General features: G+C 41.3%; 1 protein-coding gene across 1 annotated transcript; it reads right to left on the bottom strand.

Annotated features, from left to right (window-relative positions):
* Positions 1 to 987: 987 nt before the first annotated feature.
* On the bottom strand, positions 988 to 3,736 carry LOC110607503 (acetylajmalan esterase). Its single transcript, XM_021746632.1, has 5 exons — positions 3,490 to 3,736; positions 2,700 to 2,912; positions 2,468 to 2,616; positions 1,306 to 1,576; positions 988 to 1,205 (listed from the first exon to the last, which is right to left on the bottom strand). Exons 1-5 carry the CDS (start codon positions 3,734 to 3,736, stop codon positions 988 to 990), a joined length of 1,098 nt encoding a protein of 365 aa, XP_021602324.1.
* Positions 3,737 to 25,875: the final 22,139 nt, after the last annotated feature.

The following is a 25,875-nucleotide window of genomic DNA, read 5'->3' as shown; positions in this document are numbered from 1 at the left end:
AGAATGAATGAGATATCACTTAACCCACTATAATATTAACAACATGGCTTGTAGAATATATAAACTTGCATTGAGTACATATTAAACTTTTCATTTTTATTAGAAATATTGTGTACTCAATTATTATCAAATTTATTATTTTCAATTATTATCATTATTTTAAAATTATTACATTGCAAAATAATAATTTGTTTAAATTTAATTTATATCACCCATATTAATTATCATTACAAAAGAAAAATTTATAGTTATTGGTATAATTTTAGTAACTAATTACAGTATCGTCATAATTACTATTAATGACTACTGTACAATATCCTTATTAAAAATTCTTAATGAGAGAATCTCTAACGATGACATAACGATAAAATAAAATAGTTGTTAATTATTTTCAATTACTAATTTTTAATATTTAAAAAAAGTTCTCTCTTTAATAAAAATTTTTCTTATAGTGCAAACCATTTAAATATTCATATAATTGACCAATTTTTCAAAATGTGTGAAAATTTTATCTAAATGGTTATTTTAGTTTTATTCAATTTTTCCAACTGGTATTTTTCACTTTGTTTTATTGACGATTAAATCATACACCCATGATTCTCACCACCAACAGAGATTATCGTTATATGAGTAACACAATAAAACTATAGAAGACATGGTAATTGTGTTAAATTTAGATTTCAAAATTTAGTTTACAAAAATTAGATAATATTTTAGACAAGTTTAATAAATCTGCCAATATACCAAGTTAAGTGCTTAGATTAGATCATGAAAATGAAAAAAAAAAATTGATTATTTTTGTAACTAAAAAAAAAATTGATTATTTTTATAACTAAGCCTTTGATAATGCATTACCTATTGATTAATTTCGTCATATAAAGCTTTCAAACACATAAAATATTTTTAAAATAGCCATCTAGGAATAATAAATTATGCAATTTAAAAGAAATTTCTTTTGTACATTCATATTTGCTTTGTAAGATCTTATCATATGTTACAATGAAGCTGGGGTAAGAAGTCTTTAATGAGCCATTTTGACATGTATTTGTTCGCTTGATGTGTAAAATGTGATCCATCCCAAAACACATATTCTTTAGGGTTTGAACAAATAGGTACTCCATGAGCTCCGCACATTTTTTTAATTGAGGGATTATAATTAAATCTTCCACCAATCCCACAACAACCTTTTCTAAGTGATTTGAATCCTGCACAATGTAAAAAAAAAAAAGTTATTAAAAATATTTTGCATAAATAACCTCTATATCTTATAATTTAGAAGATTTAAGAGGTTTTAAAGTCATTAACCAAGATTGGAAAAATTATCCAAAATCCACTCGAGAGCACCATAAAGATCTCCATATATAATGTGTATGTGAGGATTCTTCTTTCTTATTTTTTGCAATGCAACTTGTAGATGATTATTGTGATACATAAAGAAATCATTGTAATCTTTTAAACAACCATATGAATCGTAAGAAGACTTGTTTGATGAAAATGCTGTAAGGAAGCTTGGTGCACAACCCAATTGGAATGCTCCAGGTACAACCACTCGATAAGCACCATAATCAATAACTTTCTACAATCAATTAAAGAAATAGAATTAATTAGACCTAGTTGAATTAAAATAATTAAGGCTATATATCGTATAATGTAATGTAATGCAATATAATCAATCATACTATATAATGGACAAACTAATAATTAGTTATGATTACTAGATGATCTTAATTTTATTTCATATTTAGTTTATTTTATAGTAGTAATAATTACTTTTGATTACTAGATGATTAATAGTGGCTGCAATGATAATGGTGATAGTAGTAACAACGACTAAGTTATGGAAGCAGTAGTAGCAATAATGGTGACAACAACGATGGTTGTTGTGGTAATAGTATTAGTAATGACCAAAAGATGACAGTGGTAGTTGTAGACATAACCAAATGGTGGCAGTGGTAGTTGTAATGATGGCAGCGATTACAACCTATTGCAATGCTTGAGCAGAGGTCATTGTTAGGTGGTGATGGTGTAGCGTATTTGAATTGTGATGATACTAGCAGCTATGAAGATGGTGACAAGGTGCTAGTCATGGATACAGTTGATTAGTGATGGCAGTCAATAGCAAAGACATTAGCTATAGTGGTAAGTGGCAACTGTGATAGTGGTGGTGATGACTTCGTGGCAATATCCATAATAGAATAAGTGTTGTTGGTAGTTATTGGCAATAAATAAAATAAACCAAACAAGTAATCATAACTATATCTATTTATATATATAATTCTTTATAAAATATAATCGGTTTACATTATATATAATTATCATTCCATCTCATTATGTTAATTTTTTTGTGCTACCAAATAAAATAATCGAATATACAATGTAATTATGGTTATATTGCATTTTTAATTCATGTATATATATAAAAAACCTAAAGTTACTCTCATTGCAAGAAAGTTAAAGGTGAACTTACTCGAATAGCAGTCTTAATGGACTGTATAACTCTTGGCACCATGACCTTCACCTCTTCAATACTTTTTCCATATTGAAATGCAATGATATAATCATTGCATCCAATTGTCCCAATCATGTAAAGAGCATGTTTAAGTTTTCTCTTACATTCTATTAGACAGAAATAAAAGTGATTGATTAATTTATAGTATTGTTAATAAAGTATTAATTAACATAAGGAGAAAGATGACCACCTTTTTTGTCATTGCAAATTGCAGACAAATGTTTCTTTAACCATTTATTTTGTACATAGAGAGAACTATTAGTGTATGGAAGTGGGATATGCCAGTTTATTATGGTTTTAATGGACGATGCAGTGGCTCCAGCAACGGCAAAATTTACTCCGTGGCTGAAAGTTGAATTTGGATTCTCATATGGCTCTAGTAGTGGAAGACCAGCTGATTGAGCTGCAATTTTTTTGAAAAAAGTAATCACATTTGAAAATTATCATGCAAAAAAATAATGAATTTAAATATATAATATTGAACCATGATACAAAATTTATGTATGGATTTTAAATTAATATAATATTATTTTTTATTTTTATTTTTTTCTAGGTATAAACATCAATATTAAAGTGAAAAAATTATGTTAAACCCACTAAATCAACCCAAGGAATATTAAATAGGATAAAGTAAAATAACAAAGCATAAATAAATATCTATGGTGGAAAGGATAGAAACTATATAAGCCAAAATATTGAATATCTTCAATAGGATGAATATATCATTTAGAAACTTATTTATCATTCAGTATTTCCATTTAATGCAATTTGGCTACTAAATTTCAATTAAATATGATTGAAAAGGTAAACAATTTGCACAAGATTGTAAAGATTTGGAGGGAAAAAAAAAGATAAATATTAATAACAATCAAAACAGCTTTTTGATTTAGTTAATTACACTAATCAACAAACCAAATGAAAATCATATAAATCAATTTTCTAATAAAAATCTACCAAATTAATGTAAAATTATTACTTACCAATATAATCAATTATTAGATATCCATCTGAGGATCTACCCGTTGCTTTGTGAATTGTTTGACCATAAGGAAATCTTGCATTATAAAGTTGAGGCATTTCTACAATAGAATTACCCGTATCTGATATTGAGTCTCCTAATTGATATATTGCATCAAATTTACATGCCTTGAGATCCTTAGCATCACACGAATAAGATTGAATAAAGATGAAAATAGAATTGATAAACAATACAAATAAAAAGCCCATTTTAGAGGAACTCAGTGCTTGAATTACAATATTGTATTTTGGCACTTTTTCCTCTATATTAGATCTTAAGGAGACTAATGTTTTATAGACATGTTATGATAATAAACTAACTAACAAGTGATTAAGAAACACAAAATTTTAAACTAACAAACAACTTGATAAAATTAGATGTTTTATATATTATATGTACTCGTTATGACAGAAATATACATATTAAAATATATGGTATTTTACTATAAACATAATATTAAAAGAGGTTATTTGTTTATTTATTTTTATTTTTTATTTTCTGACCTATATTTTCACGGAACATTGTTTATTTCATTCTATTTAGGTTTCTGTATGAGGTGTAAGATGACCAAATCATGATTAATTTAAGAATTTGTTACAATTTTAATTCAAACTAATTTCTAATATCAATTTAGCATAAGCATATCTAATCTTATGTGGTAGCTCAAATGGTATCATTATTAATAAATGGTGAGACTTACAAAAACATCTTTAGACTTCTGAAAAAAAAAGAATGCAATAATAACTATTTTGGTCCTATAAGTCTTCCAAACCCCATAGTAATCACCCCATGGAATATCTCAATGAAGAGTGAAACTCAATCAACTTGCAATAAGTATTTAATTTCACAAATGAGAAGCTCAACTCATCCAGAATATTAATAAATTAACATTATTAGAAGGCACTTTTTATCTTATGAGGGAAAAATAGTTTACTCCAAGATTTCAGCCAAATCAATAAATTAACATTATTAGAAGGCACTTTTTATCTTATGAGGGAAAAATAGTTTACTCCAAGATTTCAGCCAAATCTTGTAAGAGTAATTTTGAGTCAGCAAATATCGTTTGAGTGTTCTTTTATATTTAAATAAGTACACAAAAAGATATAATAAAACTAAATTCCTCATTAAGATAGAATGACCACAAAGAAGATCAAATTCATAGTAAACGCTTCACTCAATCACATTAGGAAAAACTGAAAAATCTAAGTTAATTTGCCGCAGCATGTAAATCTAAGTGATAAATCTATAGTAAACATTTATCGATAGAATTTCATATCCTATCTTATCTAGGATTCCTTCTCTTATCTTATTTAGGATTTCTTATCCTATCTTATATAGGATTCCACATCCTATGCTAAATATAATTCTATCTAATTCACTATATAAGGAGCTCAAAACTATGTTAGTGTCTCAATAGTCAATTCAATTATTTATTCAGTACTCTTGAATTAAGCATTGGAGAGGTTGCCAAGCCAATCCACACAGTGTTCTATCTTGTTTTGCAAGTTCATATCTAAAAAAATATAATGCAAACAACATCATCAGTGCCATCTGTGAAAAAATGATATAAAAGTTGTGTGTCTCTCTCATTCTATTCATACTATAAATTTAAAAGAGAGATAGCGAAATAGATGGCGTGCATTCTGCAACAACTCCATGAAGAAAACTCTATCTTATTTTATCAAATTCATAGTAGAAATCTGATGTAATCTATTTATATGTTCCTCCTAAAACTCATCTATAATAGTTAAACAATAAGATGAATAATAAATTTTGTCAAAAATAAATATGTATTTAGGTTGTAATTTATTAATTCTCATACTACTGATGCAAGATTTTTTTTTTCAAAAAGAAAAAAATATCGTCATTACTCTTGAGTGAATGTTGAGTCTTACAGATTATTGGTTGATATGGCCTTAATAGTAGTGGTGGCCCTCACATGAATAAAGAAATTTGTCCTATGACTTTGGTTGTGAGAATTTCATTGGAAGATCCAATCTAAGCCACCATATCCTTTAAATAAATCAAAATTATGATACAATAGAAGATTTGTTGAGTTTACAAATTAACATTAGTTTATAGTTGCTGTGACTTTTAATTTTTTTAATATTAAAGTAAATGTTGTAGTTATTTTATTGGTTGGGTAGTCGATGCAAGGAGAAACTTTCTATTGCTCAATTGTAACCCAACCAAATAAGAATGAAAGTAGGCATACTTTTAGAAATATCTGCAAAAGCTGTAATACCCGGCTAGAGTCCGGCATCGGAATTCTTATCGTCCGATAGACTTCAGGATGTCGAAATCCTCTAGAAGGGTTAGATTTATGTTTTTCTCCAAGGGTATGATATATTTTATAGTTTTAAAGCATAAGGAAATGAGTTTTTGAAAGAAAAGAACCAAGGCAGAAAAGCCAGGTTCGGCCGCCGAAGGTGACTTTCGGCCGCCGAACATGCATGACTTTCGGTTTCACGATAGGCTGCCGAAGGTGGTCTGGCCAGCCACCTATAAAAGGCCCTCAGTCGGTTGAAAGGATAAGGCTCGCCGATTCCTTTCAATTTCTGAGGTGAGACTCTGTCCTTCTTGAGTATTTTACATGTTTTTATCACATCTTGCAAAGGTTTGATTCGTTTTTATGGATTTTGAAGGTGTTGAGCTAAAAACACAAAGTTGTGAAGTTTGGAGAGTTTGAAGGAGAGTTGCTCCAAAACTACACGTTGGGATCGTTCATCTTCTTGGTTTCAAGAGGTAAGTGAAGATCCTGACCTTGTTTTTATGTTTTCTGAAGGTTTTATGAGGTTTTGGGAGAGAGTTGCATGAATAGGGTTAAAGGAGAGTTTTTGATGATTTTGTGAGAAAAGCTTGTTTATGTGTTATGTGTTTTGTGTTGTTGGGGTTTTTAGGTAGTTTTTGACCCCTTTGAGCATATACTTAGGTGTATGCAAGCTGAGGAAGTGAGGTGTCTGCGTTTGGGGGAGTTTTGTGCATTTGGCGAGAAGCAGCGCAAGTTTCTGCCCTGCTAATGAACTCAGGTTCGGCAGCTGAAGGTACATTCGGCCGCCGAAACCCTGAGGAGGTGAGAGGAGGTGACTTCGGCTGCCCAAGCTTGCCCCCGAGCCTTTGGACTTTCGGCTCTGGAGGGGAGTTCGGCCGCCGAAGGTGCCGCCGAAGGTTAGAGACTTTCGTCTCTGGAATGCCTTTCAGCCCCCGAAACTTGCCCCCGAAAGGGTTCGGCTGCCGAAAGTTGAGATTCAGTCGCCGAAGGTGCATGAGTTTCGTCTCTGGAGAGGACTTTCGGCCGCCGAACCTGCCGCCAAAAGTGTTCTGTCCAGCCTTCCTTTGCCTGCTTTGCATGGATGTTTGAGTGAGTGTAAGGGGATTCTTGGGGAGTTTAATAGAGTTCATCATAAGCTAGTTTGGTCCCTCATTTGAGTTTATCTGTGCTTACACAGACCAGAGGAACCAGAGAGAGCAGCAGTGAGTACTGCGCCCGAGATTACAGAGCCTGCATAGTCAGTTCAGATAGCCAGAGGTGGGTGGAACTAAACTTAATTCTTTTACTTAAGAAATGGTATGTTTTTAGCATATTTCATGCATCATGGTTCTGCAGTAGGTTGTTTGCATTAGAATCCACGAATATGTTGCATTGCATAGTTATTTGTTGATGTGGGTGAATGCTGAATGATCCAATAGTCACTGAGATAAGTCCAGGAGCCTTTGACTACGCCCTGGCAGGTATAGAAGTCCAGGAGCCTTTGACTACGCCCTGGCAGGTATAGTAAAGTCCAGGAGCCTTTGACTACGCCCTGGAAATGGTAAGTACAGGTGTTATAGACACATATACATATATGAGACAGGAAATCCAGGTGCCTCTGACTACGCCCTGGTATGAGATACTGGGACTATTTGGTGACAGGTTTACCCTTGATGTGGATTGTCTGTGATATGATGCATTCCATAAGATCATGTTTTAATGATATGTTTTACTGTTCTACTCACTGGGCGATAGAGCTCATCCCACTCCCTTAACCCCAGTCATGCAGGTTCAGTGTACTGTACAATGTACAGGGGAGATCAGCAGAGGACAGCAAGAGTAAAGAGATTTGTACTAGCTTAGAGTGGACATGTAATATTCAAGAGATGTACTAGTTGTGTATACAGTTACAGTTGTGCTTGACTTAGTTAGTTTGTGTTGTAAATCTTTTGTTATGTACATGATCTGTATATGTATATGTTTTACAAAGTATGTGAAAAACCAGACTTAACAGGTATGAGTGAACCCATCTAGAGCAAGCTCTAGTCAGGGGGTACAGAGTACAGAGTACAGGGTACAGAGTACAGAGTACAGAGATAGTGCATGCACAGGTTAAGCCTTGGTACAACAAAAAGAATTTTTATTTTCACAGAAAATGTATGATCATGTATGAGATTTATAGGTACACAGAGAGTATAGCAGGCTTGCTACGGGTTCTGGCGGCCTTAAGCCGACCTGAATCCTAGCGCCGGTGACGGTCCATTTTGGGGTCGTTACAGATTGGTATCAGAGCCCTAGGTTCACATTATCGGACCTCTAGAGAGATAGTGTCGGGCTCATAGAGGTTAGAAGTGGTCAAGCACAATAGGGAATCATGTCCACTAGGATAGGATGTTGCGTCCTGTCTATTTGCTGCTATGATGATTTATTCATGTGCTTTATTGTGATATGAGTTACTTATGTGTTGCAGTATGTGTTGTTTTCCAGAGGAAAGATGTGAGGAACTCGTCGATCAACTCGATTGACTGGAGTCCCACCAGATAGTGAGAGAATAGATGCTCGTCCTCCTACATTGCCAAGGGCAAGGTCACAAAGATCTAGCAGGGAAGGTACGTCAATAGACCCTAGAAGGTCTGTAGACGAGAGCAGAAGAGGTACAGTTAGAGGAGGAAGATCAGCGGAAGTGAGGGAGGCTATGGAGATTGACCAGTCTAGAGATGAAAGCATGAGTGTAGGCAGATCTGACGAAGGTATGGGAGAGTCTCAGGGAGGTGATCAGACCTCAGGTTTTGGTTATCGAGCCTTTTCTCAGGATCCAGGGTATCCGATGGAAGGTATGTCGGCGTACTCTAGTTTTGTCCCATATCCTACTTACATGCCATATATGCCTTATCCTCAGTATTACCCACCATATCCGATGTATCCACCTTCACCTACTCATCCAAGTGCAACACACCCAGAGTTAAATGAACCAGTACCTCCACCACCACAACCAGAACTAGTAGCTCCTGTTGCCCAAAGACATCAACCTAGCTCATCTGGCGGTAAGGTGCAAATGACAGAGTACTTGAAATTGGATGCTCCTAAATACAACACGGGAGATGATCCATTTGAATACCTCAGATCAGTTAGGATGATAACCAGTGAATTGGGAGCAGATGATAGTAGAGCCATAGAGATGGCAGGGTTTACACTTAAGTGTAAGAAAGCTCGAGAATGGTTTAAGAACTATATGGAGCCTAGGGTGGACAGTATGTCATGGGGAGAGTTCGCCAATGAGTTTGCAAGGTGGGCTTTTCCTGATAGCTCCAGGGAGATGAAAGTAATAGAATTTGAGCAGTTGAGACAGACAGACGAGATGAGTGTTGATGAGTTTACAGATAAGTTCCTGGATTTGCTTCAGTATGTGGGTCAAGCCTATGATACTGATCAGAAGAAGGCAAGGAGATATACTATGAGATTGCATCCCAAGTATTCTTCTTTGATTCTTCCAGCAGAAAAAGGAGAGTTTCCACTCTATTGTGGATGCAGCCAGGAAAATGGAAGCAAGTGCCAATATGCAGAGACAGTCAAAAGCACAGGCTTCGGGTTCTAAGGCCCCCAGTTCAGGAACTTCAGGCAGCAAGAGATGGGATAGAGCAAAAGGAACAAAGAGTAAGTTCTGGAATAAAGTCAAGTCAGGTCTGGGAATAGGTAGTGGCTCAAGCTCTGGCGCAAGCAGTCCAGTATGTAGACGATGTGGGAGACCACACAAGGGAGCTTGTCAGTTGGGATCTTCAGCCTGTTTTCGGTGTGGATAGGAAGGGCACTTTGCTCGAGATTGTCCTCAGGTGACTTTTGCACCATCTGTAACGACCCGAAAACCGGTACCCCTTAGTAACGGTCTGAACCATCACTGGCACTAGGATCCAGATCGGCTTAAGGCCGCCGGGACCCGTAGTCAGCCAACTATACTCTCTGTGTACCTGATAAATCCCATATATGATACAAAGCCACTCAACAATCCTGTAAAACTCTGTAGGCTTAACTACTGCTACTCAGATATGTCAATCTGAAATGGCCCTCAGGGCCTATACGAGGGACTACTATCTGCTGTGGGTCAAGGGATTAAAACCCTTTTAATATGTAACACATCCCACTGGTATCTCATCAAAGCCATACATTAAGCCTAACTCACACATTTCTCATCAAGAAACGTAAAACAGGATTCATGTACAAAGGGATTAATCATACACCACATGACAGCAAAGACACTAGGGAAAGCACAAGTCTATCCAGTATATGACAGTACATATCTATACATTACATTACAACTAAGCTTGTACTTACATCATGTCCACTATACTATTACAACATACATTCATGCATAACTTTCCTCTGTCCTCTTGCTAACTTTGACTTTCCATAGCTATCTCAGGACCTGCAAAACTGGGATTAAGGGAGTGGGATGAGCTCTAGAGCCCAGTGAGGAGGAACAATAAAACCATTCATTAATTACATGTTTTCATGAAATGCATCACATCACAAACATATCATCTCACGGATGAATTTGTCACCAATAGCCCTCAACTACATGTTATAATATGACCAACTTTGCCAAGGAGACTATGTCATCACCTGGTCTACTCTTATCTCTGATATCATAACATGACCAACTGTGCCAAGGAGACTATGTCATCACCTGGTCTACTCTTAACTCTGCTCTGTCCATAGTATCAGGAGCGACCTGGCCTATCCAGGGGCGACCTGGTATGGCTATCTCATGCCATAACTCTATCTGATCTCTATCAAGGGCTAAGGATCATCCAACATTCATCCACAGGAACAACATCTTATGCAATGCATCATATTCGTGAATTCTAATGCAACACACCCTAATACATAACATGGCAGTTTATGATGCATGGATCATGCTAGAATCGTGTCATTTCAGAATGTAAAACATTAAGTTTAGTTCCACTCACCTGTAGCCTCTGCTTGGCTAACTTTGGGCTACCTCTCCCTCTGAAGCAGCTACTACTGCTAAACACCTCGGTTCCTCGGGTCCAATCCTACAATGGAGGACGCAAATGAGGTACCAAACAAACTCTATACAACTGATAAACAACTCCCCAAACCCCCTCTAGAACATCTCAAAACATGCATGCAAAACAAGCAAAGGAAGGCTGGACAGGGCACCTTCGGCAGCACCTTCGGCGGCCGAATGTCTCCTCCAGAGACGAAAGTCTGGCATGTTCGGCGGCCGAATCCTCCTTCGGCTGCCGAACCTGAGTTCATCCAGAACTCAGCCCCGACGGCAACCTCCCTCCGTCAACATGCATAACTCCTCCCTCAACTCACATATACTGAAGTATATGTTCAAAGGGGTCTAAAACTACTGAACACTCCCAACACAAACAACAAACATACACATAATCATGCTTACACCATTAAAACATCAAAAACTAAGCTTTAAACCCTATATATGCAACTCTACCCTTACCCTCTTTAAAAGCTGTATAAATCAGTAAAAGAAGTTCAAAACCTTCCCTTACCTTCTAAAACCAGAAGAGGAACAACCTGAAAGCTGATCTATGGACCAACACCTCTTCCCAAGCTCCAAACCACCAACCCTCTCCTTTTAACCCAAAACCTTCAAACTCACTTGAAAAACACCACACCTGTGCATGGTGTGATAACACCCTGCAGATGAGTCATGAGAGACGTGGCCTAATCCTTTGTCTGTGATGCCAAATCAACACCAGGCCATTTCACCGACGGAGGAGTGCACAATAGCTGGCTGACCAACTCAACTTCGGCTGCTGAATCGCCTGCAAAACCATGCAAGCCAGCAGATGAGTTCAGGCAGTGTAGTACAGCCAGCAGCTCCAACCGTGCCTCAGAGTAGTGGTAGAGGTAGAGGGAGAGGGGCAGCCTCTACTTCAGTAGCAGGTTCCCGAGGTGGAAATCCGGTAGCCCCAGCACGGATTTTCACTGTGACACAGGAGGAGGCTAACACATCGAACATAGTGGTGTCAGGTAATCTCATCATTGGGTGTTCAGATGTGTATGCTTTGATGGACCCCTGTGCTTCTCATTCCTTTATTGCGTCGAGAGCCATAGAGAGGTTGGGTTTGATGATTTCTGAGTTAGAGTATCCTCTTTGGGTCAGTGGACCCAAGTGTGAACCATCAGTGGCAGTGTCAGTCTGTCGTTTCAGTCCAATGTTCATAGAGGGTAGATGCCTTCCAGCTGACCTTGTGGTTCTAGACTTGACAGATTTTGATGTCATTCTAGGGATGGATTGGTTATCTACATATGGTGCGACCTTGGACTGTAGAGAGAAGGTAGTTAGTCTCAGAGACCAGGATGGGTCAGAGTGTGTCTTCAGAGGAGACATGAGGGGTACACCCAGAGGTTTGATTTCAGCCCTTCAGGCTCGTCGTTTGCTTAGGAGGGGTTGTCAGGGGTTTCTAGCTCATGTGAGGGAGCTAGATAGTCAGGTTAGGGAACCAGCCACAGTACCAGTAGTCCGAGAGTTTCTCGATGTTTTCCCAGCCGAACTTTCAGGACTACCACCTGGTAGGGAGATGGAGTTTGAAATTGAATTGCTGCCTGAGACCAGACCTATCTCTATTCCTCCCTACAGGATGGCACCAGCAGAGTTAAAGGAGTTGAAAGACCAGTTGCAGGATTTGGTAGATAAGGGTTTCATTCGCCCTAGTACCTCACCTTGGGGTGCTCCAGTGCTCTTTGTCAGAAAGAAGGATGGATCCCTCAGACTTTGTATCGACTATAGACAGTTGAACAAGGTCACTATCAAGAATAGGTATCCTCTACCTAGGATTGATGATCTCTTCGACCAGCTAGCTGGAGCAGGTTGTTTCTCTAAAATAGATCTGGGATCCGGGTATCATCAGTTGAGAGTCAGAGAGGCAGATGTGCCAAAGACAGCTTTCAGGACCAGATATGGGCATTATGAGTTCTTAGTGATGCCGTTCGGGTTGACTAACGCCCCTGCAGCATTCATGGATCTCATGAACAGAGTTTTCAGCGAGTATCTGGATCACTTTGTTATTGTTTTTATCGATGACATCTTAGTGTATTCCAGAGATGCAGAGGAGCATGCCCAGCATCTGAGGATAGTTCTACAGACACTAAGAGAGCATGGTTTGTATGCCAAGTTCTCTAAGTGTGAGTTTTGGTTGAGGAGCATTTCCTTCTTGGGACACGTGGTATCAGCAGAAGGGATTGAGGTAGACCCCAAGAAGATAGAGGCTGTAGCTAACTGGCCTAGACCCACGACAGTGACTGAGATTAAAAGCTTTCTGGGACTGGCAGGTTACTACAAGAGGTTCGTTCAGGACTTCTCGAAGATAGCGGCTCCTATGACCAAACTGACCCAGAAGAACCAGAAGTTTCTCTGGTCAGACCAGTGTGAAGAGAGCTTTGAAGAGCTCAAAAGGAGATTGACATCAGCCCTAGTGTTAGCTCTACCTATTAGTAACGAGGATTTCACAATGTTCTGTGATGCGTCTCGAGTGGGATTGGGTTGTGTTTTGATGCAGAGTGATAGGGTGATTGCTTATGCTTCTAGACAGTTGAAGAAGCACGAGTTGAATTACCCCACCCATGACCTTGAGATGGCAGCGGTTATCTTTGCACTCAAGATGTGGAGGCATTACCTCTATGGGGTTAAATGCGAGATCTTCACTGATCACAAAAGTCTACAGTACATCTTGAGCCAGAGAGAGTTGAATATGAGGCAGAGAAGATGGGTAGAATTACTCAGTGATTATGATTGTTAGATCCAGTATCATCCGGGTAAGGCGAATGTTGTGGCAGACGCCTTAAGCCGGAAGTCACTAGGCAGTTTATCCCATATGGCAGCAGAGCGGAGACCAGTCGTGATGGAGCTGTATAAGCTCATTGAGGAAGGGTTACAACTAGAGTTGTCTGGTACGGGTGCCTTAATAGCACAGATGAAAGTGACACATGTGTTTCTGGAACAGATAGCTCAGAAACAGCACGAGGACCCAGAGTTAATGAAAATTGCCAGGACTGTTCAATCAGGCAACAGTGCAGAGTTCAGATTTGACAGCAAAGGGATCCTTCGCTATGGGAGTCGACTTTGTGTACCAGATAGTAGCAGACTGAAGGAAGACATTATGAGGGAAGCTCATAATGTGCGGTATAGTGTTCACCCAGGAGCCACCAAGATGTATCAGGATTTGAAAAGGGTATATTGGTGGCCAGCCATGAAGAAAGAAGTGGCGCAGTTTGTGACAGCCTGTGAGATTTGTCAAAGGGTGAAATTAGAACATCAGAAGCCGGCTGGAATGCTTAACCCACTGCCGATTCCAGAATGGAAATGGGAGAACATAACTATGGATTTTGTAGTGGGTTTACCGGCAGCGTCCAACAGGATAGACTCCATATGGGTGATTGTAGACAGACTCACGAAATCTGCTCATTTCATTCCAGTTAGGAGTAACTATTCTATAGATAAACTGGCACAGGTTTATCTGGACGAGATAGTGAGATTACATGGAGTCCCAGTGTCTATAGTTTCAGACAGAGGACCTCAGTTCACCTCCAGATTTTGGCGAAGTCTGCAGAGTGCAATAGGCACGAGGTTGGATTTTAGCACTACTTTCCATCCGCAGACTGATGGACAGTCAGAGAGGACCATCCAGACCATAGAGGATATGCTCCGAATGTGTGTGTTAGACTTTGGCGGTTCTTGGAAGCAGCATCTACCTCTGGTGGAGTTTGCCTACAATAATAGCCATCATGCTAGTATAGGGATGGCTCCTTATGAAGCATTATATGGGAGGAAGTGCAGATCACCTGTTTGCTGGGAAGAGGTAGGAGAGAAGGCTCTTGCAGGGCCAGAGTTGATTGAGATTACCAGTAGAACAGTGCCCATGATCAGAGAGAGGATCAGAACAGCTCAGAGTAGACAGAAAAGCTATGCAGACGTACGCAGGAAATTGGTAGAGTTCAAGGAGGGTAATTGGGTATTGCTAAAAGTGTCTCCAATGAAAGGAGTGGTTCATTTTGGGAAGAAGAGTAAGTTAGCTCCACGATACATTGGACCCTTTGAGATTTTACAGAGGATCGGAAATGTGTCGTATAAGCTGGATTTACCTACTTCTATGGCGAGAATTCACCCGGTATTTCATGTTTCTATACTACGGCAGTTTGTGTCAGATCCGAATCAAGTTCTTAGTGCGCCTGATGTGGAGGTCCTTGGAGACCTCACCTATGTAGAGCAGCCAGTACGGATTCTGGACACGCAGATCAGACAGCTAAGGAACAAGGAGATTCCGATGGTGAAAATCCTGTGGAACCACCATAATCTTGAAGAGTGTAGGTGGGAGACGCGGGAGTCTATGCTCCAGCAGTATCCATATCTGTTTTGAGGTTAGTTTCCTCCTTTTTATATGTTTATATGTTTGTTTCGGAACATCCGAGGACGAATATTCTTAAGGGGGGAGAATGTAATACCCGGCTAGAGTCCGGCATCGGAATTCTTGTCGTCCGATAGACTCCAGGATGTCGGAATCCTCCAGAAGGGTTAGATTTATGTTTTTCTCCAAGGGTATGATATATTTTATAGTTTTAAAGCATAAGGAAATGATTTTTTGAAAGAAAAGAACCAAGGCAGAAAAGCCAGGTTCGGCCGCCGAACATGCATGGCTTTCGGTTTCACGATAGGCCGCCGAAGGTGGTCTGGCCAGCCACCTATAAAAGGCCCTCAGTCGGTTGAAAGGATAAGGCTCGCCGATTCCTTTCAATTTCTGAGGTGAGACTCTGTCCTTCTTGAGTATTTTACATGTTTTTATCACATCTTGCAAAGGTTTGATTCATTTTTATGGATTTTGAAGGTGTTGAGCTAAAAACACAAAGTTGTGAAGTTTGGAGAGTTTGAAGGAGAGTTGCTCCAAAACTCCACATTGGGATCGTTCATCTTCTTGGTTTCAAGAGGTAAGTGAAGATCCTGACCTTGTTTTTATGTTTTCTGAAGGTTTTATGAGGTTTTGGGAGAGAGTTGCATGAATAGGGTTAAAGGAGAGTTTTTGATGATTTTGTGAGAAAAGCTTGTTTATGTGTTATGTGTTTTGTGTTGTTGGGGTTTTTAGGTAGTTTTTGACCCCTTTGAGCATATACTTAGGTGTATGCAAGCTGAGGAAGTGAGGTGTTTGCGTTTGGGGGAGTTTTGTGCATTTGGCGAGAAGCAGGGCAAGTTTCTGCCCTGCTGATGAACTCAGGTTCGGCAACCGAAGGTACATTCGGCCGCCGAACCCCTGAGGAGGTGAGAGGAGGTGACTTCGGTTGCCCAAGCTTGCCCCCGAGCCTTTGGACTTTCGGCTCTGGAGGGGAGTTCGGCCACCAAAGGTGCCGCCGAAGGTTAGAGACTTTCGTCTTTGGAATGCCTTTCAGCCCCCGAAACTTGCCCCCGAAAGGGTTCGGCTGCCGAAAGTTGAGATTCGGCCGCCAAAGGTGCATGAGTTTCGTCTCTGGAGAGGACTTTCGGCCGCCAAACCTGCCGCCGAAAGTGTTCTGTCCAGCCTTCCTTTGCCTGCTTTGCATGGATGTTTGAGTGAGTGTAAGGGGATTCTTGGGGAGTTTAATAGAGTTCATCATAAGCTAGCTTGGTCCCTCATTTGAGTTTATCTGTGCTTACACAGACCAGAGGAACCAGAGAGAGCAGCAGTGAGTACTGCGCCCGAGATTACAGAGCCTGCAGAGTCAGTTCAGATAGCCAGAGGTGAGTGGAACTAAACTTAATTCTTTTACTTAAGAAATGGTATGTTTTTAGCATATTTCATGCATCATGGTTCTGCAGTAGGTTGTTTGCATTAGAATCCACGAATATGTTGCATTGCATAGTTATTTGTTGATGTGGGTGAATGCTAAATAATCCAATAGTCACTGAGATAAGTCCAGGAGCCTTTGACTACGCCCTGGCAGGTATAGAAGTCCATGAGCCTTTGGCTATGCCCTGGCAGGTATAGTAAAGTCCAGGAGCCTTTGACTACGCCCTGGCAATGGTAAGTACAGGTGTTATAGACACGTATACATATATGAGATAGGAAATCCAGGTGCCTCTGACTACGCCCTGGTATGAGATACTGGGACTATTTAGTGATAGGTTTACCCTTGATGTGGATTGTCTGTGATATGATGCATTCCATAAGATCATGTTTTAATGATATGTTTTACTGTTCTACTCACTGGGCGATAGAGCTCATCCCACTCCCTTAACCCAAGTCATGCAGGTTCATTGTACTGTACAGTGTACAGGGGAGATCAGCAGAGGACAGCAAGAGTAAAGAGATTTGTACTAGCTTAGAGTGGACATGTAATATTCAAGAGATGTACTAGTTGTGTATACAGTTACAGTTGTGCTTGACTTAGTTAGTTTGTGTTGTAAATCTTTTGTTATGTACATGATCTGTATATGTATATGTTTTACAGAGTATGTGAAAAACCAGGCTTAACAGGTATGAGTGAACCCATCTAGAGCAAGCTCTAGTTAGGGGGTACAGAGTACAGAGTACAGGGTACAGAGTACAGAGTACAGAGATAGTGCATGCACAGGTTAAGCCTTGGTACAGCGAAAAGAGTTTTTATTTTCACAGAATATGTATGATCATGTATGAGATTTATAGGTACATAGAGAGTATAGCAGGCTTGCTACGGGTTCTGGCGGCCTTAAGCCGACCTGAATCCTAGCGCCGGTGACGGTCCATTTTGGGGTCGTTACAAAAGCCAACATCAATTACTTTTCTATGATTCGTTGTATGGTTCAAAATTACTAAGAAACCATTTTATTGATCCTTTGATGAAGTGAGGCCATTAGAACTTTATTTATTTATTTATTTTTATTTTTCACAACCTTGCCACAAAACTTGATTTGTTATAAGAAATTTCTCTTTATTTATTTATTTCTTTCCAAGCATGTCGTCAAAAGAATAATGAGTAGAAGAACATTCATTTACTTACAATAACATAAACTGTCATTAGTTAATCAAAGTACTTGGTGCTCTAACTTGTTTTGCATATCTTAATTGTAATACCCGACTAGACTCCAGTATCGGAATTCCTACCGTTCGGTGGAATCTCGAATGTCGGAGACCTCTAGAAGGGTAAAATCATGTTTTCATAAAATGTTTTAATGTATTTTATAGTTTTAAGCAAGAAAGAAAATGAGTTTTTCCATGAAAATAACCTTGGAGGAAGATTCAGGCTCGGCCGCTGAACCTCAAGTTTGGCCGCCGAACATGCATACGCTTCGGGAGTGCTTTAGGCCCCCAAAGGCATAAGTGAGGGAAGTCTAGGTTCGGCCGCCGAACCTTATGTTCACCGCCGAACATGGCATGCATGCGGAGGCACGTTAGGCCCCCGAAAGTGGCCTGGCCTACCACCTATAAAGGGGTCCCTTGTCCGAAACGGGCGAGCTTTTCTCCCCATTTTCAGCCAAGGTGAGCTCTCCACCGTTCCTTGTTGATTTTGAGCTTCTTCCTTCGAGTTTTCATGATTTCTTATGAGTTTTGACTTGGTTTGAAGATTTTTGAGCAAGTTTTGGAGCTTGGAGACCAAAGGAGCGAGATCTCTCCCATATCCGAGTTAGATTGCCTCTCCTCTCGATTTTCAAGAGGTAAGAGTAGATCTTTAGCTCATTTTATGTTTTAAGCAAGTTCTATGAAGATTTATGGGGTAGAAATGCATGTTTAGGTTATTTTTGAGTTTATGGGTTTATGTTGAGTTTTTGGGCAATGTATGATGTTTATGTATGTTTGATGTGTTGTAGTTAGGGTTTAGGATAGTTTGAGACCCCTATAGGCTAGTTGGCTTGAGTTTGCTTGTTGTAGAATAGGTAAATGCATGATTGATGGTTTGAGAGGTGTTTGTGCATGTGGATGGCTGAGTTCTACCCTTTGGAAGAACTCAGGTTCGGCAGCCGAAAGGACTTTCGGCCGCCGAACCTGCCTGTGGAGGCCAGCCTTTGGCTGCCGAACCCTGTCCTCGAAAGTGGACTTTCGGCTTTGGAAGGGACTTTCGGCCGCCGAAGGTGCCGCCGAACATGCATGAGTTTTGTCTCTGGAGAGAACCTTCGGCCGCCGAAAGTGCCGCCGAAGGTGCATGACTTTCGGCTCTGGAGAGAACCTTCGACCGCCGAACCTACCGCCGAAAGTGCCCTGTTCAGCCTTCCTTTGCATGTTTTCTATGTTTGTTTTATGGTGTTTTAGGGGGTTTTTTGGGGAGTATTTTAAAGTCATGTTCATGTTTGTTTGGTCCATCATTTGAGTCCACCTGTGTAGGTTCGGACCCGAGGAACCGAGGACCCCAGCAGTGAGATAGCTGCTTTCGAGTCTTGTTAGAGCTAACCAGAGGTGAGTAGAGTAACTCTATATGTTTCAAATAAATAAATCAGCTTTGAGCATATTCATGCATCATGAATGCCATGAGATAAATTAGGTTGTTTGCATTAGAATTCACGAATATGTTGCATTGCATAATTTGATGATGATGTGGATGGGTATTGGATGATCCTTTAGTCCTCGTATGATATGATGTGGTATGATATGGTATGGTATGGAAGTCCAGGTCGAGGCCCATTCTACACCCCTGGCACTATGTTAATAGAAAGACCAGGTCGAGGCCCATTTTACGTCCCTGGCATTATTGGAATGTTATGTTATGTTATGTTATGTTATGATAAGAGAAAGACCAGGTCGAGGCCCATTCTACGCCCCTGGCACTATTGGATATGTAAAGGACTATTGGTGACAAGACCATCCTTGATGTGATTTGTTTGTGATGTGATGCATTTCATGAGATCATGAGTTTTAAATTAAATGTTTTATTATTCTGCTTACTGGGCTCTAGTAACTCACCCCTTTCCCTAATCCCCCAGGTATGCATGTACGGGATAGACCAGGAGGTCAAGAAGAGTAAAGTGATGTCTTGTAATAACTAGCTGTGGACATGAGATTATTGTAATGTAATGTATCGAATGGCTATGAAATGTTAAGGATTGTTATTGAGGATTAGAGTTGTGCTTGACCCTAGATTGTATGGTTATCCCTTTTGATACATGATCTTTCAAATGTAATGGATTAATGATGTTTTATGTAAACCAAACTTAATGTATGTTTTGTTACCCCATTGGAGCATTGATGAGGACTCCAATGCGGGGTTAATGATTATGATTATTAGTTGTGCATGCACAGGTTGAGTTTGGTGAATTGAATGAGAAAAGTTTAAAATTTTATGAAATTGTTGATCACGTATGGGATTAAACAGGTTTACAGGTTGTATGTTAGGCTTGCTACGGGTCTCGGCGGCCTTAAGCCGATCTGGATCCTAGCGCCGGTAACGGTCCGGTTTCCAGGTCATTACAGATTGGTATCAGAGCCCTAGGTTCATATGGTCAGACCTAGAGTGTCGGGCTTATAGATGTTCTAGAAGGTCAAGCACAATAGGAAAATCATGTCCACTAGAATAGGATGTAGAGTCCTATCTTGATTGATGATGTGAAATGCCATGATTATATGCATATGCATTAATGATATGCTATGTATGTGATGTATGTGATGCGGGTTCATGTTTTTCCACATGAACCATTCGATGCTAATGTTTATGTGATGTGTGCTGTTTTCCAGTAAGCGAGATGAGAGGAACTCGTCGATCTGCACGATTGACTGGAATGCCACCCCAGGACGAGGGCACGGATGCCCGTCCTCCTACATTGCCTAGGGCAATGTCCTGCAGGTCTAGCAGGGAAAGAGCATCAAGGGACCCTAGAAGGTCTTTTGATGTGAGCAGAAGGGGAACAGTGCAAGGTGGAATGTCAGAAGATGTGGGGAATACTATGGATGTGGATCAGAGGAGGGATGTCAGTCTTGGAGTGAGTATGTCTGAAGAGGGTATGGGAGAGTCTTAAGGAGGCACTCAGGCCTCGGGATTTGTTCAGCCACCCCAGTACCCACCCTTTTCACAGAATCCCGGGTATTAGATGGGAGGTACATCGGATTACCCCAGTTTTAACCCTTATCACTCTCACATGCCATACCCACCATACCCACAGTACCCTATGTACCCACCCCCATCTTTCTACCCAGGTCCAGCAAACCCTACCTCGGGGGATGCTGCACCTCCTCCACCACCAGCAGAACCTACTGTCCCAGAAACCCAAATGCCTAAGCCTAGCTCATCTAGAGGGAGCAAGGTCAAGATGACCGATTACATGAAGCTGGGTGCTCCCCAGTATGAAACAGGGGATGACCCATTTTTATATCTTGAGAGGGTCAAGATGATTACAGATGAGATAGGAGCTGATGACTGTAGAGCCATTCAGATGGCTGGGTTCACACTGAAGTGCAAAAAGGCCCGAGAGTGGTTTAAGAATTATGTGAACCCGAGGGTGGATAGTCTTTCATGGGAGGAGTTTGCTAATGAATTTGCTGGATGGGCTTTCCCTGACAGTTCAAGGGAGTTGAAGATGATTGAATTTGAGCAGTTGAGGCAGACGGAGGAAATGGGTGTAGAGGAGTTCACAGACAGGTTTTTGGAGCTGTTGCCGTTTGCAGGGCAGACCCTTGATACAGATCAAAAGAAGGCTAGGAGGTATATCATGAAGCTTCATTCCAAGTATTCCTCCTTGATCCAATCAGCAGATAGGGAGAGCTTCCATGCCATAGTGGATATGGCCCGGAAAATGGAGGCTAGTGCCATCATTTAGGGAACAGTCAAGCAATCAGTGGCACAACCTTTTGGTTCCAAGACCCCAGGTGGGGGAAGGTTAGACCCTTCTTCTTTGAGTGTAGCAGCTTCAGGTAGTAAAAAGTGGGGTAAAGCCAAGTCCAAGAAGAACAAGTTCTGGAATAAGATCAAGTCAGGTCTGGGACTAGGAAGTGGCTCGAGCTCAGGTGCAGATAATGTAGCATGTATGAAGTGTGGGAAGCCGCACAAAGGAGTATGTCGGTTTGAGACGACAGCCTACTTCAGATATGGGCAGGAGGGACACATGGCACGGGAGTGTCCTAGAGCAGCTTATGTAACTCAGTCCCAACAGACAGCTTCTGGCAGTGTGGCTCAGCCAGCAGCTCCAGCCGCGACGCAAGCCAGTGGCAGAGGCAGAGGGAGAGGGGCAGCCTCTTCTTTAGTGGGTTATAGGGGTGAAGGTCCATCAGCTCCAGCACGGATCTTCACCTTGACTCAGCAGGAGGCAAATGCATCAAACACCGTGGTGTCAGGTAATCTCATCATTGGTTGTTCAGATGTTTATGCCTTAATGGACCCTAGTGCATCTCATTCTTTCATTGCTCCGAGGGCCGTCGAGAGGTTGGGTTTGATGGTCTCTGGGTTAGAGTGTCCCCTATGGGTCAGTGGACCCAAGTGTGATCCATCAGTGGCAGAATCAGTCTGCCAGTGTAGTCCAGTTTTTGTTGAGGGAAGATGCCTTTCAGCCGACCTTGTGGTTCTAGATTTGACAGATTTTGACGTCATTCTAGGGATGGATTGGCTATCTACCCATGGTGCTACCTTGGAATGCAGAGACAAGGTAGTCAGGTTCAGATGTCAGGATGGGTTAGAGATTGTCTTCAGAGGAGACAGGAGGGGTACACCTAGAGGTTTGATATCAGCCCTACAGGCTCGTAGGTTACTCAGGAGGGGTTGTCAAGATTTTCTACCTCATGTGAGAGAGCTGGATAGTCATGTCAGAGAGCCCGCCTCAGTGCCGGTGGTCAGAGAGTTTTTAGATGTCTTCCCAGACGAGCTGCCAGGTTTACCACCTGCTAAGGAGATAGAGTTCAAAATAGAGTTAATGCCTGGAACCAGACCGATCTCTATCCCTCCCTACAGGATGGCACCAGCAGAATTGAAGGAGCTTAAAGAACAGTTGCAAGAGTTGGTAGATAAAGGCTTCATCCGACCGAGTACCTCACCTTGGGGTGCTCCAGTGCTGTTTGTGAAAAAGAAAGATGGATCCCTTAGACTTTGTATCGACTACAGGCAGTTGAACAAGGTCACTACCAAGAATAAGTACCCGTTGCCAAGGATCGACGATCTATTCGACCAGCTAACAGGAGCAGGTTGTTTCTCCAAGATAGATCTGAGATCCGGGTACCATCAGTTAAGGATAAGGGAAGAGGATGTGCCGAAGACAGCATTCAGGACCAGATATGGGCATTATGAGTTCCTTGTAATGCCGTTTGGGTTAACCAATGCCCCTGCAACATTCATGGATCTCATCAACAGAGTATTTAGCCAATACCTGGATCACTTTGTTATTGTCTTCATAGATGATATCTTAGTGTATTCTAGGAATGCAGAGGAGCATGCCCATCATCTGAGGTTAGTTCTGCAGACCTTGAGGGAACATGGCTTGTATGCCAAGTTCTCCAAATGTGAGTTCTGGCTGAGGAGCATTTCATTCTTGGGGCATGTGGTGTCAGAAAATGGAATCGAGGTAGACCCCAAGAAAGTGGAAGCTGCAGCTAACTGGCCTAGACCCACTACAGTGACAGAGATCAAAAGCTTCTTGGGTTTGGCAGGTTACTACAGGAGGTTCGTTCAGGACTTCTGTAAGATTGCAGCTCCTATGACCAGACTGACTAAGAAGAACCAGAGGTTTATGTGGACCGACCAGTGTGAAGAGAGCTTTGAAGAGCTAAAGAAGAGGTTGACGTCGGCACCGGTGTTAGCTCTGCCAACTAGTAATGAAGACTTCACAGTGTATTGTGATGCGTCCCGTGTGGGACTGGGTTGTGTGCTAATGCAGAATGAAAGGGTGATTGCTTATGCTTCTAGGCAGTTGAAGAAGCACGAGTTGAATTACCCTACACATGACCTAGAAATGGCAGCGGTGATCTTTGCACTCAAGATGTGGAGGCATTACCTTTATGGGGTAAAATGTGAGATCTTCACAGATCATAAGAGCCTGCAGTACATCTTGAGTCAGAGAGAGTTGAACCTGAGGCAGAGAAGATGGGTAGAACTGCTTAGTGACTATGATTGCAATATCCAGTACCATCCAGGTAAGGCGAATGTTGTGGCAGACGCCTTGAGCCTGAAATCACTTGGCAGTTTGTCCCATATTTCAGCAGAGAGAAGACCAGCGGTGAGGCAGTTCTTCGAGCTCATTAATGAAGGTTTGCTGTTGGAGTTGTCTGGTACAGGTGCTTTGATTGCTCAGATGAGAGTGGCACCCGTGTTTTTGGAGCAGGTGGTTCAGAAACAGCATGAGGACCCAGAGTTAGTAAAGATTGCCAGGATTGTTCAGTCAGGCAAAAATGAAGAGTTCAGATTTGACAGCAAGGGGATCCTCCGCTATGGGAATAGATTGTGTGTACCAGATGATGTGGGACTGAAGGGAGACATTATGAGGGAAGCTCATAATGCCAGATACAACGTTCACCCTGAAACCACCAAAATGTATCAAGATCTGAAGAGAGTGTATTGGTGGCCATCTATGAAAAGAGAAGTGGCACAGTTCGTGTCAGCCTGCAAAATATGTCAGAGGGTGAAGCTGGAACATCAGAAGCCGGCTGGAATGCTTAACCCACTACCTATTCCAGAATGGAAATGGGAGAATATAGCTATGGACTTCGTGGTGGGGCTACCGGCGGCGTCCAACAGATTGGACTACATATGGGTGATTGTGGACAGACTGACCAAATCTGCTCACTTCATCCCTGTCAGGAGTGGCTATACAATAGAGGATATGCTCAGAATGTGTGTGTTAGATTTTGGCGGTTCTTGGAGGCAGCATCTACCTTTGGTGGAGTTTACCTACAATAACAGCCATCATGCTAGCATAGGGATGGCTCCCTATGAGGCTTTGTATGGAAGGAAGTGCAGGTCACCTGTTTGCTGGGAGGAAGTTGGAGAAAGGGCCTTAGCAGGGCCTGAGCTAGTAGAGATCACCAGCAGGGTGGTGCCCATAATCAGAGAAAGGATCAAGACTGCTGCAAGCAGGCAGAAGAGTTATGCAGATATTTGCAGAAGGCAAGTAGAGTTTCAGGAGGGGGATTTGGTATTGCTCAAAGTGTCTCCAATGAAAGGGGTGATTCGGTTCGGGAAGAAAGGTAAGCTAGCTCCACAGTACATCGGACCCTTTGAAATCTTGCAAAAGATTGGGAATGTATCGTATAAGCTGGACTTACCTGCTTCTATGGAGAGAATCCATCCGGTTTTCCATGTTTCTATGTTGAGAAAGTTCGTGTCAGATCCGGGCAAGGTTCTTAGTGAACCTGATGTGGAGATCCAAGAAGATCTCACCTATGTTGAGCAGCCAGTGCGGATCATAGACACCCAGATCAGAAAGCTAAGAAACAAGGAAATCCCGATGGTAAAAGTCCTTTGGAATCACCACAACATCGAAGAGTGTACCTGGGAGACACGGGAGTCCATGCTCCAGCAATATCCTCATCTCTTCTAAGGTGAGTTTTATGTGTTTTGTATGTATGTTCATGTTTTATGCTATGCATGTGTTGTTTTGTGAACATTCGGGGACGAATGTTCTTAAGGGGGGAAGAATGTACTACCCGACTAGACTTCGGTATCGGAATTCCTACCGTCCGGTGGAATCTCGAATGTTAGAGACCTCTAGAAGGGTAAAATCATGTTTTCATAAAATGTTTAAATGTATTTTATGGTTTTAAGCAAGAAAGAAAATGAGTTTTTCCATGAAAATAACCTTGGAGGAAGATTCAGGTTCGGCCGCCGAACCTCAAGTTCGGCCGCCGAACATGCATGCGCTTCGGGAGTGCTTTAGGCCCCCGAAGGCATAAGTGAGAGAAGTTTAGGTTCTGCCGCCGAACCTTATGTTCGGCCGCTGAACATGGCATGCATGCGGAGGCACGTTAGGCCCCCGAAAGTGGCCTGGCCAGCCACCTATAAAGGGGTCCCTTATCCGAAACGGGCGAGCTTTTCTGCCCATTTTCGGCCAAGGTGAGCTCTCCGCCGTCCCTTGTTGATTTTGAGCTTCTTCCTTCGAGTTTTCATGATTTCTTATGAGTTTTGACTTGGTTTGAAGATTTTTGAGCAAGTTTTGGAGCTTGGAGACCAAAGGAGCGAGATCTCTCCCATCTCCGAGTTAGA

Source organism: Manihot esculenta, chromosome 4, assembly GCF_001659605.2.
Source record: "Manihot esculenta cultivar AM560-2 chromosome 4, M.esculenta_v8, whole genome shotgun sequence".
Lineage (NCBI taxonomy): Eukaryota > Viridiplantae > Streptophyta > Magnoliopsida > Malpighiales > Euphorbiaceae > Manihot > Manihot esculenta.
Note: the sequence above shows the minus strand (reverse complement) of the source record. Positions and strands in the feature narration are given on the sequence as shown.